The sequence below is a fragment of the Rutidosis leptorrhynchoides genome, chromosome 7 (genome assembly GCF_046630445.1).
Source record: "Rutidosis leptorrhynchoides isolate AG116_Rl617_1_P2 chromosome 7, CSIRO_AGI_Rlap_v1, whole genome shotgun sequence".
Taxonomy (NCBI): domain Eukaryota; kingdom Viridiplantae; phylum Streptophyta; class Magnoliopsida; order Asterales; family Asteraceae; genus Rutidosis; species Rutidosis leptorrhynchoides.
In genome coordinates this window covers 751,341-770,553 of record NC_092339.1, presented here as the reverse complement: position 1 = coordinate 770,553, position 19,213 = coordinate 751,341, and the positions used below count along the sequence as shown (strand labels likewise).

Genomic DNA, 19,213 nt, shown 5'->3' with positions numbered 1-19,213 from the left:
ACTTTCGGAAAGTGATACCACGATTCAGTGATTTATCCGGCTATCGATTATTTTACCCTACACGAAATCTCAATAAAACCTCCAACAATCGAAAGTAATTATTCGTTATAATCGATGGCGGCTACGATGAAACACATGACGGCGAATTTCTCCAAACTTGATAAGTTTGAGGGAATTGATTTTAGGAGATGGCAAAAGAAGATGCACTTCTTTCTGAGCAGCATGAGTGTGGTGTACGTACTCAGCACACCAATTCCTGAAGATCATGGTGATGATGCCACTATTGAACAAATTCGGAAAAGGTGCAAGTGGGAGAACGATGACTACATCGCTAGAGGTTTAATCCTCAATGGTATGGCTGATTCCCTTTTTGATATTTACCTAAATGTTGAATCTTCTAAAGAACTATGGGACTGTTTAGAAACCAAGTATATGTCTGAGGATGCTTCTAGTAAAAAGTTCCTTGTTAGTAATTTTAATAATTACAAGATGGTCGATTCTAGACCGGTCTTGGAACAATACAATGAGCTCATTCGTATACTTGGTCAATTCACACAACATAAGATGAACATGGATGAGTCTATTCAAGTCTCAAGCATAATTGATAAACTACCTCCATCTTGGAAAGAATTTAAACATTCTTTGAAACATAAGAAGGAGGAGTTAACTCTTGTTGAGTTGGGTAGTCATCTGCGTATTGAGGAATCCCTCAGGTTGCAGGATAATGACAAGCCAAAGAGCAACGAAGTTGCTGGTACGTCTGTTGTCAATATGGTGGAACATAAAAAGTTCACTAGTAATAATGACAAAAAGGGCAAACGTAAACAGCAAGGTTATAACAAGGCTAATCCGAACAAGAAGTCTAAATTGACTTGTTGGAAGTGTGGTAAAACTGGACACATGAAAAAGGATTGCAAGGTTATTTTTGGTAATAATAATGCCAAAGGATCTAGCACAAGCGGTTCGGGAAATGGTTTAAACAACCACAACTCGAAAGGTCAGAATATATTTAATAATTCAAATGAGAATTATTATGTTTCATATATATCTGAGGCTTATTTTGTGCAGGATGATGATGTCGCGTGGTGGGTTGACTCGGGAGCCACCACCCATGTATGCAAGGATAGATTTTGGTTCAAGACTTACGAGTCCGTGACTGATGGATCAATTCTTCATATGGGAAATGAGTCAACAGCCTCTGTTCATGGACGTGGAAGTGTGGATTTGTGTTTTAGTTCTGGAAAAACTATTTGTTTGTTTGATGTTTTGCATGTACCACAAATAAGAAAAAATTTAGTTTCCAGTAGTGTGTTAAATTGTTGTGGTTATAAACAAGTGATTGAATCTGATAAGTTTGTTTTGTCAAAACATGGTATGTTTGTTGGTTTTGGTTATTTATGCAATAGAATGTTTAGACTTAACATTAATCACTTGAATGTTAATTTTGCTTTTATATCTACTTCTAGCATAAATAATTCTACACTTTGGCATGCTAGACTAGGACATATACACTTTAAAAGAATGCAAGATATGTCTAAAGATGGATTAATACCGGTTTTTGACATGAACAATGAAAAGTGTAAAACGTGTATGTTAACAAAGATCACTAAGAAACCATTTCAAAATGTACATCGTGATACTGAAATTTTGGAATTAATACATAGTGATTTATGTGATTTGCATGCTACTCCTACTTTAGGAAACAAGAAATATTTTGTGACTTTTATTGATGATGCTTCTAGATTTTGCTATGTTTATTTGTTACATACTAAGGATGAAGCATTAGATAAATTTAAAATATTTAAAACTGAAGTAGAATTACAACAAAAGGCTTTGATTAAAAGACTTAGAACAGATAGGGGAGGTGAATACATTGACCAATCGTATTTCCAATCCGTTGGTATTATCCATGAGACCACAGCTCCTTATACTCCACAACAAAATGGTATATCTGAAAGGAAGAATAGGGTCCTTAAGGAAATGGTTAATTCCATGTTATCCTATTCGGGTTTAAGTGAAGGATTTTGGGGGGAAGCTATGTTAACAGCTTGTTATTTGCTTAATAGAGTTCCTAACAAAAGAAACAAGATTACACCTTATGAACTTTGGAATAAAAGGAAACCTAACTTGAATTATCTTCGTGTATGGGGTTGTAGGGCGGTTGTAAGACTGCCTGATCCCAAAAAGAAAAGTTTAGGTGAAAGAGGTATAGATTGCATTTTTATTGGATATGTTGAACATTCCAAGGCATATAGGTTCTATGTAATAGAGCCTAATGAATTTGTCTCAATCAATTCTGTGATTGATTCAAGGGATGCAATCTTTGATGAAAATCGATTTTCATCTATACCTAGACCAAAGGATATGATTCCAAGTAACAATGGAATCAATAAGGATTGTAATGATGAAGTCTCTGAAAAGGCTGTTGATCAGTCACTTGAGCTTCGGAAAAGCAAAAGAGAAAGGAAACCTAAATCATTCGGACCAGATTTTCAACTATACTTAGTTGAAGGTTCTAGGGATGATGTTTCTACCCAATATTCATATTGTTTCAATGTTGATGATGATCCTAAAACATATGATGAAGCAATGAGGTCTCAGGATGTTGCATTCTGGAAAGAGGCAATTAATGATGAGATGGATTCCATCATGGGCAATAACACTTGGGTGTTAGCTGATCTACCTCCCGGTTGCAAACCTTTGGGTTGCAAATGGATCTTCAAAAAGAAGATGAAGGTGGATGGAACTATTGAAAAGTTCAAGGCAAGGTTAGTCATTCAAGGCTTTAGACAAAAGTCTGGAATTGACTATTTTGATACTTATGCTCCTGTGGCACGTATCACTACCATTAGACTGCTGATTGCTTTGGCTACAATTCACAATCTGGTTATTCACCAGATGGATGTGAAGACAGCATTCTTGAATGGTGATTTGGATGAGGAGGTTTATATGAACCAACCTCAGGGCTTTGTCATGCCAGGAAATGAAAGCAAGGTGTGCAAACTTGTGAAGTCCTTATATGGTTTGAAACAAGCACCTAAGCAATGGCATCAGAAGTTTGATGAAGTAGTTTTATCTAGTGGTTTTAGATTGAACCAAGCAGATAAATGTGTGTATAGCAAATTTGATGATTCTGGTAAAGGAGTTATAATTTGTCTATATGTTGATGACATGTTAATCTTTGGGACTGACCAAAGTCAAGTTGATTTAACAAAAGAATTTTTGTCATCAAAGTTCTCCATGAAAGATATGGGGGAGGCTGACGTTATCCTTGGTATTAGGATCAAACGTGAAAGCAAAGGAATTTCAATTTCTCAATCTCATTATATTGAGAAGGTGTTGAGAAAGTTTAATTGCTTTGAATGTACTCCTGTGAGTACACCTGTTGATCCAAGTGAGAAGCTTATGCCTAACCAAGGTAAAGCTGTATCACAACTTGAGTATTCTCAGGTGATTGGCTGTTTGATGTACGCCATGACATGTACAAGGCCAGATATTGCTTTTGCTGTGGGAAAACTGAGTAGATATACTAGTAATCCTAGTACTCATCACTGGCAAGCAATTAGGCGGGTACTGAAGTATTTAAAGAAAACTATGGCATATAGTTTATCTTACAGTGGATTTCCTTCTGTAATAGAAGGATATTCTGATGCGAGTTGGATAACCAATATTGAAGATCATTCTTCAACGAGTGGTTGGGTGTTCTTGCTTGGGGGAGGTGCTATTTCATGGGCTTCTAAAAAGCAGACATGTATTACCAACTCAACGATGGAATCTGAGTTTGTTGCTTTAGCTGCTGCTGGTAAAGAAGCAGAATGGCTTAGAAACTTGATCCATGAGATACCATTATGGCCTAAACCTATAGCACCCATGTCTATCCATTGTGATAGTGCTGCGACATTGGCAAAAGCTTATAGCCAGATGTACAATGGAAAGTCTAGACACTTAGGTGTCAGACATAGTATGATTCGTGAACTCATCATGAATGGGGTGATTTCTATAGTGTTCGTAAGGTCACAACAGAATTTAGCTGATCACTTGACGAAGGGATTGGCAAGAGACTTGGTTGACAAGTCTGCTGTGGGGATGGGTTTAAAGTCCACATAAATTTCTAATTATAAGATACCCAATTCCCTTCTGATGAAAATTAGAAGTTGAATTCAATGCGGAAGGCTTATACTTAGAAATTTGGAGTACATAAATTTTATATCATCCCAAGGTAAGGTATGTACTCGGACCTGCTGAAGGTCAGGTTGAAGTCTAGCTTCTTAATAGTTCATTTGAAAAAGTGCAAGAGCAGGTGCATGACTGAAGTGAACTACCTATGTGAATGTGAAGTTTTGCCGCTTCAACAAAGCTTGGACTTTTAGCTTTGGATACATTCATGAAAGGATATGGACACATGGCTTGTAAAGTGTCAGGATAGCTTTAGAGTATTTGAAAACTTATGTGTATGTTATTTTCAGTTATTCAAAATGGGTTGAAGGGTTCAATTCTTAGAACACCCTGATTCTATTTTCATTTATGCATGAGTTTTTGTTTTAATTTGTTTAATTCTCATGAAACGAATTGCACTAAATTGGGGAGGATTGTTAGAAATTTAGTGTAATTGAGGGATTTAATCTATACTTGTAAATGGGTTAGGAGGTACGGAGTGTACACCCATTAAGTGATAGATTGCCCGGACCCGAAAATGGTTTTCCATTATCACAAATTTGAGTGATTACGGAAGTATTATTCTTGCACTAGGTGGAAATAAAACAAACAACTTTATGAAAAGGATTTAATCTAGATTTCCTTGATTTGGTTGTTGGAAATAAAACAAACAACTTTATATAAAGGATTTGTTTTAGATTTGAAAACGATTTCCTTGATTTGGATGTTTGAAATAAAACAAACAACTTTATGTAAAGGATTTGTTTTAGATTTGAAAACGATTTCCTTGATTTGGATGTTTGAAATAAAACAAACAACTTTATGTAAATGATTTGTTTTAGATTTGAAAACGATTTCCTTGATTAGGATGTTTGAAATAAAACAAACAACTTTATGTAAAGGATTTGTTTTAGATTTGAAAACGAAATTAGTTAGTGAAACATCTCCATCGTGGAATAATACTTGTTTTTGGGTGCCTATAAATAGAGACTATCATTTATGAGAATAAGATATACGAAAAACACCTTAATACTCTTATGCAAAAGAGTTCTTGTTTACTGCCAATAACAAGAACTAATCTCTGTCTTATCCCAAAGTGATATTCGTGTAACCCAGGCAATAAGGGTCGAATAATTACTTTCGGAAAGTGATACCACGATTCAGTGATTTATCCGGCTATCGATTATTTTACCCTACACGAAATCTCAATAAAACCTCCAACATATTCTTATCTATTTATGGAAATGAACTATTAACTTGAGACAGATAGAAAAAGAAATAATGACTATTTAATTGGGACGGAGTATTATTTTAGAAAAAAAAAATTTTTTTAATGAATTGGCATGAACTATTGTTAAGTATGGCCCAATGTTTCTTCAAGGGTTGTTTTATTGCTTCACAAGAAATTTTTATATTTAAACGAGATTTTGCCTTTTGAGAACATGGAAGGAAATAATATTGACATACATACATGATACATACATACATATATATACATATATATATATATATATATATATATATATATATATATATATATATATATATATATATAATATGTATATGGATTTCAAGATTTCTTTTTCTGTCTTGTTCAATCCCCTTCGAATTCTCAACAAAAACAGTATCTAATCACAAATAATTAAATACGGAGTATAATATAAAATTTGCATGCTTAATTAGCCCCTCATTGCGTCATCATCATCTCCGTCAATATTTGCTGGTTTTCATTCAATCTGCCTCAGTTTTATCGCCAACTTCCTCTAAAGAATCGATCTTTTTGTGTTATAAATATTGTAAGAGTTATTTTATCAATTACCCGCATTTTAATTGAAGAGTTATATTTTGCTAGTTTTCTGCTTGAAATTTTGGTATGAATTTGAATACTCTAAATTTTGTTTCGCTCTAATTGATGTGTAATAGTACCCATTTGCTAGAAGTTGTTTTTGAAGTTTACATTGATGCATGTATGCTGACTTATTAATCTTAATAAATGCGTAGACTTTTCATGTCAAACTTAATATTTACCAATTGCATGTAACGATGTGGTACCAGTAGCAGTTATAAAATCACCAATAGCTTTTGATGAATTTGACTTAGTTGACCAATAGCTTACAATAAAAAGGTCCGAATTTTGTCAAATTCAGAATTCAGATTTTGATTACAACGAACTGTGATCAAACATATATGATTTTTGGCACATGTGCTTAAACAGTATATTGAATTTAGAGCCTAAGGAGTTGTTATCAAAAAATTGATCATTGAGATAATTGTAAAATTGACTATCTATCCTTAGCCCCTTGGACCTGCTAATCATAATTATTATGATCTGATATAAATTGCATTGCAATCTGTTAACTTTCACATATAGAGATTTATATTTTTGCTTATTTAATTTTCAGAATGTCTACCACAGCTTTTAGTGGATGTATAACTAATACCAAGTCTAGTAGGTACAGTAGGACTAATAATTCTGCTCTTCTTCATAAAGAATGTGGATATAGTTTTCTGCGGTTGACTTTGAAGGGTTTTAAGATTGATTTTGGAGTGTCGAGAAAAGAAAGTTACTGCTCTAGAAAGAAGGCATCCGTTTTGATTCAAGCATCTTCTATTGAGACTATAATAGTTTCGGACCAAGTTTCAACCCCGTTAAACACCAAAGCGGACTCACCTAACAAATCAAGTACGATAATGGGTCCTTGTTTAGTCTAGTTTTTTTTTAGTGGTTGACTTTGTCAACCATTGGGTTTTAAACACCAAATAGCGTTAAACTTTTCATAAATAATTGATTTTGAACAATAGTATTATAAGTCTTCTGTACTTACATGTCTTCAATATGTCCAATAATGTTGGACATATGACTAATAAATCGCAACATAAAGTCAATGTTGACAATGTTGATAGTTCAAAAATATTAATATCCAATATTATGCTATACAATTTTAGTACTTATGATAATGTTAATAAATAATTTGACGATTGTTAATACGAACAAGTAAATTTTGGCAAATCAAAAGAATTACAGTACATTTGTTTATCACTGATACTAATTTTTTATTCACCTGATTATTATTGTTGTTATAAGTATCAGACAATATTTAAATGTGTTCTGAAATATGTTTTTATAATATATAAATAATAAAATATATCAGAGGAAGCAGCATTGATATTGATTAGACATGGTGAGTCTCTATGGAATGAGAAGAATTTGTTTACGGGATGTGTTGATGTGCCATTGACAAATAAGGGTGTGGAAGAAGCAATTGAAGCTGGTAAAAGAATAAGCAATATACCCGTTGACATTATATATACATCTTCACTAATTCGGGCACAAATGACTGCTATGCTTGCCATGACTCAACATCGCCGAAAAAAGGTATGCACCACCAATTAATACTTCATACGGGTGGAAAAAAAGGAAACGGATTCTATTTTTTTGCAACCTAAAATGGGTCGGTTTAGGTCGACACACAACAAATACTTCATATCCTTTTTCTTCACTTTAATAAAACAATAAACTTGTAAAACATATTAGCAAACTATATTGCCACAAGAAACAAAAATGATTTAGAAGATTTATGGGCTTTGAATGCACTTGTGGGTCAATTCAACTTGTTTGACCACCCCGGTTCCATTTTTTTTTGAAAAGCAAGATAATTTTATTGATAAGGAAATGATACAAAGAGGATTACAACATGAGTAACACTAATTTGAGCGAAACTCGAGGACCTATACTAGATATAAAGTAAGAGACTAACAAGATGTAGAATACCCTGATTTCGGAGCAGTATTATCAAACTTAACATCAATCACCATTACCCTCATCATCTACTAATACATAAAAAGGATTGTTTGTTTCAATTCTATCTTTGGAATATGTCTTATTATTACCTTCACCAGGTCTTAGTTTTTGGCCCATTTATGCAAAGTTGAATCCAACTGTTCACTCATTGATGCAAAGTTTTTTTACCCATTTGCCACTTCTAAAACAGATTCTTACAATGCATGATTATTATTATTTAATTAGTGATGAGCATTTTTTAAGGGATCATCATATTTTTCAATTGGGTTATAGGTGCCTATAGTGTTGCATACTGAGAGCGAATAGGCAGTATCTTGGAGTCAAATTTTTAGTCAAGAAACTAAGAAGCAGTGTATTCCAGTAGTTACAGCGTGGCAACTTAATGAACGAATGTAAGCATTATTATATCTTTAATTTTGCTTTCTTTCTGGGAGATTTTCACACGTTATGCGGCTAGTATTCTGACTTTTTCTTTATTGTGTTTTCAATTTCAATTCAGGTATGGGGAATTGCAGGGTCTAAATAAGCAGGAAACAGCGGATAAGTATGGGAAAGATCAAGTTCATGAGTGGCGTCGTAGTTATGATATTCCTCCACCAAATGGTGAGAGTTTGGAAATGTGTGCTGAAAGAGCCGTTGCATACTTCAAACAACATGTAAGCATAATTATGACATTTTATGTTTTTGAGTTTCATATTAATTAATTAATTTGTTTTAATTTGACTGGAATTTATCAGATCGAACCTCAACTACAAGCTGGCAAGAATGTAGTGATAGCAGCACATGGGAACTCCTTCAGGTCTATCATAATGTATCTTGATAAATTAACTTCTCAAGAGGTGACAATTTTTTTTTTTACTGTTTTGTATTGGATTATTTTATTCTACTTTTATTTTTTAAAAATTGAAAACTGAATGTTGTTTGTTTATTTGTACCGAGTGTTACAACAACAGGTTATAAGCCTAGAATTGTCAACAGGGATACCTATGCTTTACATTGTGAAAGAAGAAAATTATATAAGAAGAGGAAGTCCACCAGCACCAACTGAAGCCGGAGTTTATGCTTATACCAAGGTACGTACGTACTTAATAAAGTATAATAAATAAATAAACTTTTATTTAGGGTGAAAGCAAGTTTCTCAACACATATAATAACCTTGCCCCAACCCGTTTTTGGTTGGTTGGTTCTAAACTACTACCCATTCGGCCTGGATCCGTGTTAAACTAATTACTGACATCTTTATGTATGCACACTGACCCATTTCGTTTAAATACTTCAATATAATTATAGACTTGTGTATGTGATAATATTTGTGTGATACACTGACACCTATAAAGAATTCTAAGAATAATTCACCGGGCTTTTGACTGAAAAGTTTGTTTATTACTTATACTTTATTATATTGCAGAATTTGGCTCGATACAGGCAGAAGCTAGATGAGATGATTCATTGATGCATTCACAGACAGGCTTTAGGCTGTTGCCCATGCACGTGTTTCTTGAAACTCTCTATCTATACACACTGTAGTATTTCTTTTCATCTGGTGGGTCTGTCCATCATAGATGTATGTATTGTTTTTTAAAAATATATATTAGTTGAGTCTTGTACTCTTATTTAAATACAAGTTTTCTGGGCATTGCAAATTAACTCAAGTTATTTGATGTTTTCAGTCTACTTAACTACTTTTTAGTTTGTTAGTCGTGTATTTTCGTAGAAACTAAGTAATATTTATGTTAAATGGAACATGAAAGTTGCGTCAAGGTTGTTACTAATGTCTCTATAGTCGATAATGCTACAACTTGATCCACTCGTACCAATGACAAATGTTATATGTTTCGTCAGAATCTTGATTAAATAAACATGCAAATTTGTGATTGAAAAGTTTGTTATCTGTTCCAGTAATGGAGCTTGATTAAGTAGAACTACAGCTCCATTACCACAAACATTTGTGAAAAAAGAATCAATTCAATTAGCCACCCTCTTATCTTTCTAGCCTCAGCTAATATCTCTTATTTCTCTATTAACTACACTAAAAAAACTCCGCTGGAACGGTAGCGCTCTCCCAAGAGGGGGAGGGGTCCGGGGAGGGGGAGATTTCTCTCCCCTTCCTACCGGTCAACCTTTCCGACTCAAAAAAAATTTAAAAATTTTTTGAGGCAAGGAAAGAGTTCAGTCGAACAGCGTAACGAGTCTAAGGTTACAGAAGCGTTCGCCAACTTTGATAGGCATAGCATTGCAAGCAAATAGAGCAGAGAGCTTACCCTTTCTTTCTATTAGAGTCGTGAACTTGTTGTAGTCGGTCCTAAAGGGAGAACCCTTCTGCTTGCTATATTCCCGCGTCCTTGCACGGCTCGGCTCGTTCTTCGAGCCCTGCTTCCACGCAGAAGTTCCTTACGATTGCGTCTAAAAGGAGCATTGCTAGTACTGAAAGGAGGAGAAGCTACAGGTCTCTTAGATATGGGCATAGCTAGGTCTTTCTTCTGTTCCGGCAGTGGTATTGGATCACCGAAGAAAGCAAGCCGTAACCTCCACTATTACAGATTTTGTATTTGGTTGTTTTTTGAGTTTCGGGGTTACGCTCGGTGATGTTTTCTATTCTATGATGAGCAATCCTCTTTACAGATTTTGTATTTTTTTTTTTCACTTTAATTGGTTACGGCATTTCATGTTTGGGAGGAATAAATAGCAGGTTAAAGGAAAGAAAAAAACAGAAAATGAATGGGCAAAAAGAACCTAGGATATCCACTTTTAACTATTGAAACATTAGTACAATATTGGTGAGTAAATGAGTTTAAAATGTTATCAATGTGTGACAACTAATAGTTTTGTCAAACAACAAATGTTCAACAATGATTCATTTCCCACCAAAATATAACAGTATCAATAAGAAACGGCGAAATTAGGTATGGGTTGCACCACTTGTTGACCCTCAAAAACCGCAAAATTAGCTAAGCCAAAACATATGCACATTTTGACCGTTAACTTTAAAAAACGTACACAAATTAGCATTTCTCACCGAGTTTTAAACTAGCAAATCAAACTTTAGGCTCAAATGGTTAAAGAGCTGTATTGATACCACCTTCCAGTGTGATCATTTACAACGGAATCTTCATCCCAAGCATTATAAGCAACAATGTACGTACTTCCATATTTTGGTAGTGTTTGTTTAAGACTGTGTGTTTGAGGTTAGAGGTTCAATGTTGTGGCTAATGAATGCCTCAGTTTCCACGATGTCCTGTCCGTCCGGGTATTTAAATCTTAGACAACCCTATCCATCCATCCCATCAACCAACACTTACAATCAATCAATCAATCAATCATGGGTGGTACATGGGCTGTATCCTGAAACTCCATTTGAGTTGTGTCTCTATAATATTGTTGGACGTCGATCAAAAATCACCCTTAGAATTCTCTATACGTGGCTTGAAGGGCCGATAACTTGCAATTCTTGCTGTGGACAATGAATTTATTTTTGTTATATTGTTATTTTCATCTCGTGAGGGTAAGGGTGGTATTATTTCCACCCTAGGTTCTAAATGCTCATATGGTCTTTGTCTGACTCTGGGCCTCATTAGATCCCCCATCGTGTTGGACAACTTGGTCAGTGGTGGTGGACCTAAAGATGGTGGTTCATCACTGGGTGCCACCAGAAAGTCTTTCGGAAGTGAGTCCATGTCCATGTAGCATTTTCTAGCCTTTGAATCAGCAATCAAGGCAGCCCAATCAGCCGATTGAACCAGAGCACTTGCATTCCCCATCACCTGCATAATATAACAGTAATAGTAATAATTAATATTATAATAGTAATAGTAATAATAATTAATTACAAAACATCATAAACAATTCAGCACCACCCAGCCAGAATGTACTCGTATATAACAAGGCATGGAGGGGGGATAAGAGGTGGCATTTTCAACCATAAGTGGGTCAATTTGGTTTGTGTTTTATCTCAACCATGGCTAAAATGTTTTTTTTCTTCTTGTTTCTAAATCCTTCTACACGAAGATTTAGATTTATTAGTGATTAGGAATTTAGTTATCTTCTTTTGAAGAGAGGGAACGAAGCCAACCCTATGGGACCGTTAGAAAAAGAATGGCCCGTTGCAACCAGCCTAACCCTCCCGTCTTGCCACCACTGTGAAAAATTGTTATATTAAAGAAAATGAACAAAACTTATACCCAAAGTGCCCTTTTGGCACGAGTAATAGCAACATTCATCCGGCGAATATCTGCAACAAACCCCACTCCATGGCTCGATGCACGCACACATGACATAATGATGACATCTCGTTCTTGCCCTTGGAATGCGTCAACTGTGTTAATATAAAGATCCTTGCCTTCTTCAGAATTCAATACTTGATCGAATTCTCGTCGGATACATTTCAATTGTAACTTATAAGGTGTAATTATGCCCACGGATACTTTTCTCATACCCAAACACTTAACGGTTTTCTGAAGGCGTTCATATAACCGGAGGCAGAACTGAGCTTCATGTATATTCTGATATGAAACCGACCCACCCCGGTGTGATTCCCTCCCATATGTGATGTCATAGAAGATATAAGGTCTGAGTAACGGGTCCTTGTAGTATAACTCATCAGGTAAACTGGTAACACTTTCACTATCTGTGAGTCGTCCTTGATAGAAAAAACGAGAAGGAAAATCTCTTATTTGAGGATGCATTCGATACTGCACCGATAACAAAATTGTGGGGCAACCTGCCTGTTGAAACCTTTCAAAAAGACTTCGACTGTAGAGGAGTGAGCCAGCCGCCTTACTGATGACAGTTGCAGGAAGCTGTTGAGGGTCTCCAACGAGAACACACCGGGCTGCACCCAGAGCTAATGGTGGAAGCACCCCTACTTCACTGGCTTGAGCCGCTTCATCAATGACCACCATATCGAACCCATGGGTTAAACGAGAGAAGAGCCTGCGGCCACTACTTGATACTGTGGTGAACACAATCTCAGCCTCGTTTGCAAAACTCGCCTCTAAGCTAGCGCGAGCTTCCTCCAAATTAAACTTCCCACCGCTGCGGAACCTACCTTCTATTATTAGAAGGCGAGACATTTCCACTAGAACTTTATCTCTATTCTCAACCACGGTTGCAAGAATTTGTAACAACGAGTCACGTTTCTGGTCACGGGCCACAAGCACATCAGGGTCCACCCCAACAAACCCTTGGGACCTACCTGCAAGAGCTGCAACATTGAGTTGCCTTTGTAGTGAAGCTATTTCTTGAGATAATTGAGCTTCACGTCCTCTTAATTGGTGCAGCCACCCATAAACTTCCTCTCGGCTCTTAACCAAGAGCTGTTCAGTTCTCCCCTCGACAGACACTGCCTGAGCAGCCCGTGTCTGAGAATCGACCCCCACACGGGCCACATCAGGACGGTAAACCTTCATCTCACCATCAATGAACCCGCGCTCAAGAACACGTGTCAGCAGCTCATCGGTGGCAGCATTTGAAGGAGCACAAACAAGCATTCTTGGTTTTGGGCAAATCTTATGAAGGGTACGAAAGAGGTTTTGATCCATGCTTTGGAGAACCTGGTCAATGGAACCGGTCTGTTGTGCCGCCATTTCAGAAGAAAGACTTTCAGTTGCTTGTTTGTAACTTTCAGGAGCGAGCTTTTTAAGTAATGCAGTATAATAATGCTGATACTGAACAAGATGAATAACATTTAGCATTCCCCATACTGTATGAGTCTTTCCTGTTCCAGGTGGGCCTTGGACTAGTGTAAATGGCCATGAATCTTGCCTTTTAGACAACCCGTTCGTTGTACCCGCAGCTGTATGCATTCCGGCCCAGTGAATTGCTGATAGTTGGGGCCCATTGAAGCTTCTGTGCAGATAATCAACAAAGTTTGTTGTAAAACATTCGGGCATTGTGGGTGCTTGTTCTTCATATTTGGGGAACCGCTCTGGACTCGGTTGAAGAATCGCAGTTTGCATCTACAGAAATTTAAATTATATTAACTAACAAATAAGCAGCTTGTATAAATAAAAAATAAAACTAAGTAGTGGTATTTTCTACCAATCACTTACAAATGAGCCAAGTCTTGTTATATTTTATATCTAATAGGTCAAACCAGTTAACTTAAATAATTTAGCTGAAAAGAGATCATCATTTTTATCAGGTTAAAAGAAAAATCAAAGCCACAAGCAAATGAATAATAGACAACTAAATCACATCCACTGTCCAAAGGATTGCATATAATCTTCCTACGAACAAGTTTATTAAATTTGTCATATATAAGAGTAGAAGTAGATACAGGGAGAGAGAAGTGGATTCCAATTTTCATCTTTTTCATGGTTAAATGGATAAGGAGAAATCCTAGGCTTACAAAATATTTATTAAAATTCAATTACAAAATGATGTGTCATAGCATCATGGAGAGTGAGATAGATGAAAGTCATATAAGATCTTAAATTTAATTGGTTCGCCCAGATTGCCAAATCATTTTGCAAGTGAAATCTACCAAAAAATTTGCAAGTCTAGCTTTACTCGAAGATAAATCATTTTCCTATCTCGTGTCATGTTCAACATGCAATTCTAATGTTCTAAAAAATGGGCCAAAAGATTCAAACACTGGGACTATTATTATAAAGATATTATAGTAGCATATCTAGCACACAAGTTATATGAACATATATGTGTATACATATATATACACACTACATGCATATATATTAAGAGATTTGTAAAAATAAAATAAAATTAGTCAACCCAACCGTTTTGTTGACCATATTTAGATTTGTTACCTACTCTGCCCAACCTGCCCCTTTTGCCGCCTCTAATAGAACATGATGAAATACTTGTATATATTTTGACATATACTGCTCAAACTACAGGACCCACCAGTGAATTAAGTTTACGAAATGCATGTAGTGCAATATATTCTCTCTGGGTTGTAGCAAGCGCGCCAAGAACAGTTAAGAACCACACACCCTTCTCTTGTAGTTTTATTAATATATGGTCATCATCGGACTTGCTATAATTGTTATTGTTAGAAACAAATCAAATATGCATTAGCAATTTAGCATATTGAACATATCAAAGGATTTAACAACCAAAAAAAAAAATATCCAACATCTTTAACCTGCTAGAATCGTAAGAATCCCCGACATAAAAATGAAGAACAGCCCCTGTAGGATCGCGTGTATCTATTGGTATGTGACGCCTCACAGTACCAGCAACACGTCCACTGACCTCAGAATCTTCTGTATTTGTTCTCTTATATCTGACTACTTGAGAGTAAAGAAAATTCCAATCGGAAGTTAAATACCTAATGCCTTTATTTTGTAAATGTAAGACAATACATGCAATTATCTGCAATGGGTCGGATTGGTTCACCAAAAATAATATCCGTCCAAAGTTTCTCCTTTTCAGTAACGCTAGTGTGTGTGTGTGTTTTAAAAATGGTTACAACATTTATATTCTCACGATAATAACTCAAATTTGGGACTAAAATGATTTATAACAATTTAAGGAATTAAAGATACGATTTAGGGAACTTTGGACCCATATAACCTACGTTTACCCTGTTGCTTTCAATCGTTCTTTATAGTTTTAGCCGGTTCACGTTTCAGAGATCAAACAAAACCGGTATGTCACTGTTTAAATGCAAATATGATCAAAACTGCCACTTCTGAAGACAAGCAAACAAACCTGTTTCAGGTCTAGAGGCTGAAAGAACTGCTACATCACCCTCTTTGAATTTCCATCTGCATTCATTTGTAGGTAAAAGTATCACATCATACCATCCTGTTACCACAAATAAAAACAAGTATGAGCGTGTTATATATATTTAAAAAAACGAAAAAAAATATCAACACATACACAAAGCATGACTTATATACCTCTTTCTCGTCTTTCAACATGTTTTATGCGGACCATTGTATGCATATCTTTAGAGCCTGTTTCGGTTAATTCTTCCCAGGTACTGTAGAGTTGCGCCCGGCATTCCTCAAAAAGCAAAGGCTCAAAAACTTGAACATACTCCTCTACTGATTCAAAGCTTCCGGGAACACATTGAAGCTCGGTCTCCTCTGCAAATCCAAAAATTTGCAATACAAATAAACAGATGTCCAATAACCTAAATGGGCTTGTGTATAAGATGCCAAAATGAAAATTTTACATACTGCATAATACATATCACTAAAAATGGAAGCTATTACAACTCCTTCACATACAAATGAAACTAATAAATATGTCATATCCTAAAGTAATGATGTTAGTATGGCAGCATGATCTATCTGTAAAAGATGGTCCAAATTAGTATGAGGAACACCATCCATCCATTCAAGAGACTGACGAAAAAAGAACGTCCACCACATGAAGCTACAAGGGACTCAACAAATAGTACCAGTCATTAATAACTAATACGATTTAAGTTTTGTATTGTAAATTGTAAACAATCTCAAGATATCCTAGTGGTTTGGGGTGTAGATATCCTCACAAGAGGTCTAAGTATAAAGCCTCGCAAGAAGCATATCTTGGCAACAAAGGGTCGGAAACGGTCACGGGATAACTCGGTTAGGCCGCATACATCTGAGTGTACTCCCTTCCCCGAGTAGCATAACCATGAAAAACCTTATCAGTTTACCCATTTAATTGTGCATTGTACTGAGTTTACCCTAACTATGAATGACAAGCAAATTGAATTAACGTGATGAAATACAACCAATGGCATGACAACGTTATTCAGTATTCTCTTTATAATCTTATCAATAAAGATCCGGTTATATCCGGTATTCGCCTTTTTAAATGAAGCATTTATACTTCTATATCCCTTTTATCTCATTTCTCCTCAAAACCTATAGGCACTCTATCCTCGTCGAGTAAATTATCCTATTAACTTCCTATGACAGTAAATAAGATTTGAACATATATGTCATTTAACGCCTACATAAGTGTAACATTTTCGTTCCAAGTTCATCTCAGATCCGAAGAGATGTGAAACAACAAAACTAAGCATAGTCCTCAAGTTGTAAAACCGCCCCCAAGACCAATATGGTCCAACTATGTCGCATATCTATATTCCAGATTTGATAAAAAACCATATGATCTAGAAATAACATTAGTGACCCATTTGCTTATGACCATTCACATGGTTCTAAAAAGGTAAAAAACTCATAAAACATTTTGTCCACATAAAAGGTCAAAATAAAAGATTATCACTACACAGATAATAAATTGTAACAAGTGGTAAAAGAATCAGACCTGGATTCCGCCAGAAGTTCTCACTGGTTACCTCCCGCAAAAGACGCTCCACTGATGCATCCTGATACTGAATGGTGACAGGTGTCGGTTTCTTTGAAGGAAGTTTTTTAACTCCTGCTTTGGAAACAGTAGCGTTTTGTCCAATTTGAGGCCGCTTTTTTATAGAAACCTGTGGATTCTTTATCTGCCTTGAATCGACTGGCTGCTTAAATGAACCCTGTCTATGATCTGAAAAATACTTATCTTCTGTGTCAAGATTTGTCCCTGTATCTGTAATTTTAGAATGAGCTACAGTTCCTGAATCCATATCTCCATCAGTACATTCAGATTTGGTACCAGTAGGCTCCACAGAATGGTTTCTTTCATCACATGGCTCATCAACTTGTATTGCATCTTGCATCAGCTTTTCTCCATTATGCTCCGAAGAGTGAAGAAAGGGTTGTGCTTCTTTCAGGGCACGCGTTGGTGGTAGAAAGTTCGGCCTTCTAGGAGTTAAACTTTTAGCTGGTCCTGCTTGCTTAGCATCTTCTAGATTAAGAAACACGGTTTGCCTACTACGCTTTTTACCTAATATCATTTCCTTTTGTTGGTCAAATTTAGGTCTTTTTCTAGGATCAGCTGCAAGCTTCAAAGCATGAATAGCTTCAGCTCCTCTAATCGCTCTTTGTTTTGGAGCTAAGACAGAATCTTCTTGGTTAAACTTTGCAATATCACCTTCCGGATCCCGTCTGCCTCTAATTTTCCTATCATTTGAATCGGCATCAACTTTTAAACAAACATGGTTACTCTTTTCACCCTTGTCATTAGTGGTAGTAGATGATGCGTTTGATACAGAACCCGCGTTGAAATCACTTTGATTCGTGAATCCAGTCATTGGACTTTCACCTGTGGTTTCTCATCATAACCAGAAGCCCAGAAGTTAATATCTCAGACACACCACTTTTCAACAACTGAGCTAGTATCGGCTTCCGTCTTCTGGTCTCCTTTTGACTGATGAAAAGGCTGAAATACCGAAACAGAGTAACCGTGAGAAAATGAGTGACTATTTACTGTTCTAAGAGGATTGCCTGATGCATAATATAATTTAGCAGTTTCACTCACATCCCCCACGGAAGGTTCACTGCGATCAAATGACGATTTTTAATGCAAACAGATATACACAAGGAAGGATCTACCTTTAAATAGTGGAAAAACACCACCAACTTTTAAATTTATTATTTATTATTATATGAATGAAAACAATAGGCTCTGCGAGCAATTTACAACTAGATTATGAAATGCACAATATAGAATGAACAAATTCGTACATACAAACTAATAACAACCCTAACACATTCAACAACCCACTGATGAACAGTGATTTAACTACATAAAGACCACAAAATAGTGATTAAAGTCCACTACAATAAATTAGGGTTAACACGCTATTGAACAGTGATTAATTGAACGGTTGTGTAGTTAATGGTTTATTGTGAATATCAAGTTACTTGATTCATTGATCAGCTTGAATTATATAATAATAATAATAAAATAATAATAATAATATATACAGCCAAAAGGTTTACGCACCGAAGTAGTTGCAGACTGAAAATTGAAAATCACGAAATACTGTTATTGTAAGCGAATGTGAATCTGATGGAAATTGGGAAAACTGGGAATTAGGTTTTATAGGCACATGGATGGATATCATATCGTAACGGGTAGATTTTGCAGCTTTCCAATTTTAGGGATCCGTACCCGATCCACTATGTTCACTTATTTTAGCCCATTGTGTCATTTGTTTTAGCCCAACTTGGTATACATATAGTTCAACGGTGGAACTTCCACATGCTCTTAATATTTGGGTCTATTGGATAATTTGGCAATGACGTTCATATTATTAAGTAGTCTCCTCCTTTAAAATACTTTTTTTTTTTATTAGTTATCAACTCCACATGCAATCTAATGATATCATAATCATAATAAATCTATTTAAAGGAAGAGACTCCACCTCAAATTGCTCGACACCGACTCCAAAAAGGTGGGATATTT

At 35.8% G+C, this 19,213-nt stretch overlaps 1 protein-coding gene and 1 pseudogene across 2 annotated transcripts; one reads left to right on the top strand and one right to left on the bottom strand.

Moving 5' to 3' along the window:
* Nucleotides 1-6,558: 6,558 nt before the first annotated feature.
* LOC139858684 (2,3-bisphosphoglycerate-dependent phosphoglycerate mutase 1-like) lies at nt 6,559-9,474 on the top strand (annotated as a pseudogene).
* A 1,261-nt stretch (nt 9,475-10,735) lies between these two features.
* LOC139856975 (probable helicase MAGATAMA 3) lies at nt 10,736-18,812 on the bottom strand. Of its 2 annotated transcripts, none has more exons than XM_071845685.1 (8): nt 18,752-18,812; nt 17,183-18,184; nt 15,820-16,008; nt 15,629-15,724; nt 15,060-15,204; nt 14,819-14,951; nt 12,136-13,911; nt 10,736-11,718 (listed from the first exon to the last, which is right to left on the bottom strand). In XM_071845685.1, exons 2-8 carry the CDS (start codon nt 18,054-18,056, stop codon nt 11,347-11,349), a joined length of 3,585 nt encoding a protein of 1,194 aa, XP_071701786.1. In that variant the 5' UTR covers nt 18,057-18,184; nt 18,752-18,812; the 3' UTR covers nt 10,736-11,346. The 2 variants fall into 2 exon arrangements, with proteins under 2 accessions (XP_071701786.1, XP_071701785.1); XM_071845684.1 differs by having other exon boundaries at nt 17,183-18,302; nt 18,752-18,809.
* Between the last annotated feature and the right edge of the window lie 401 nt (nt 18,813-19,213).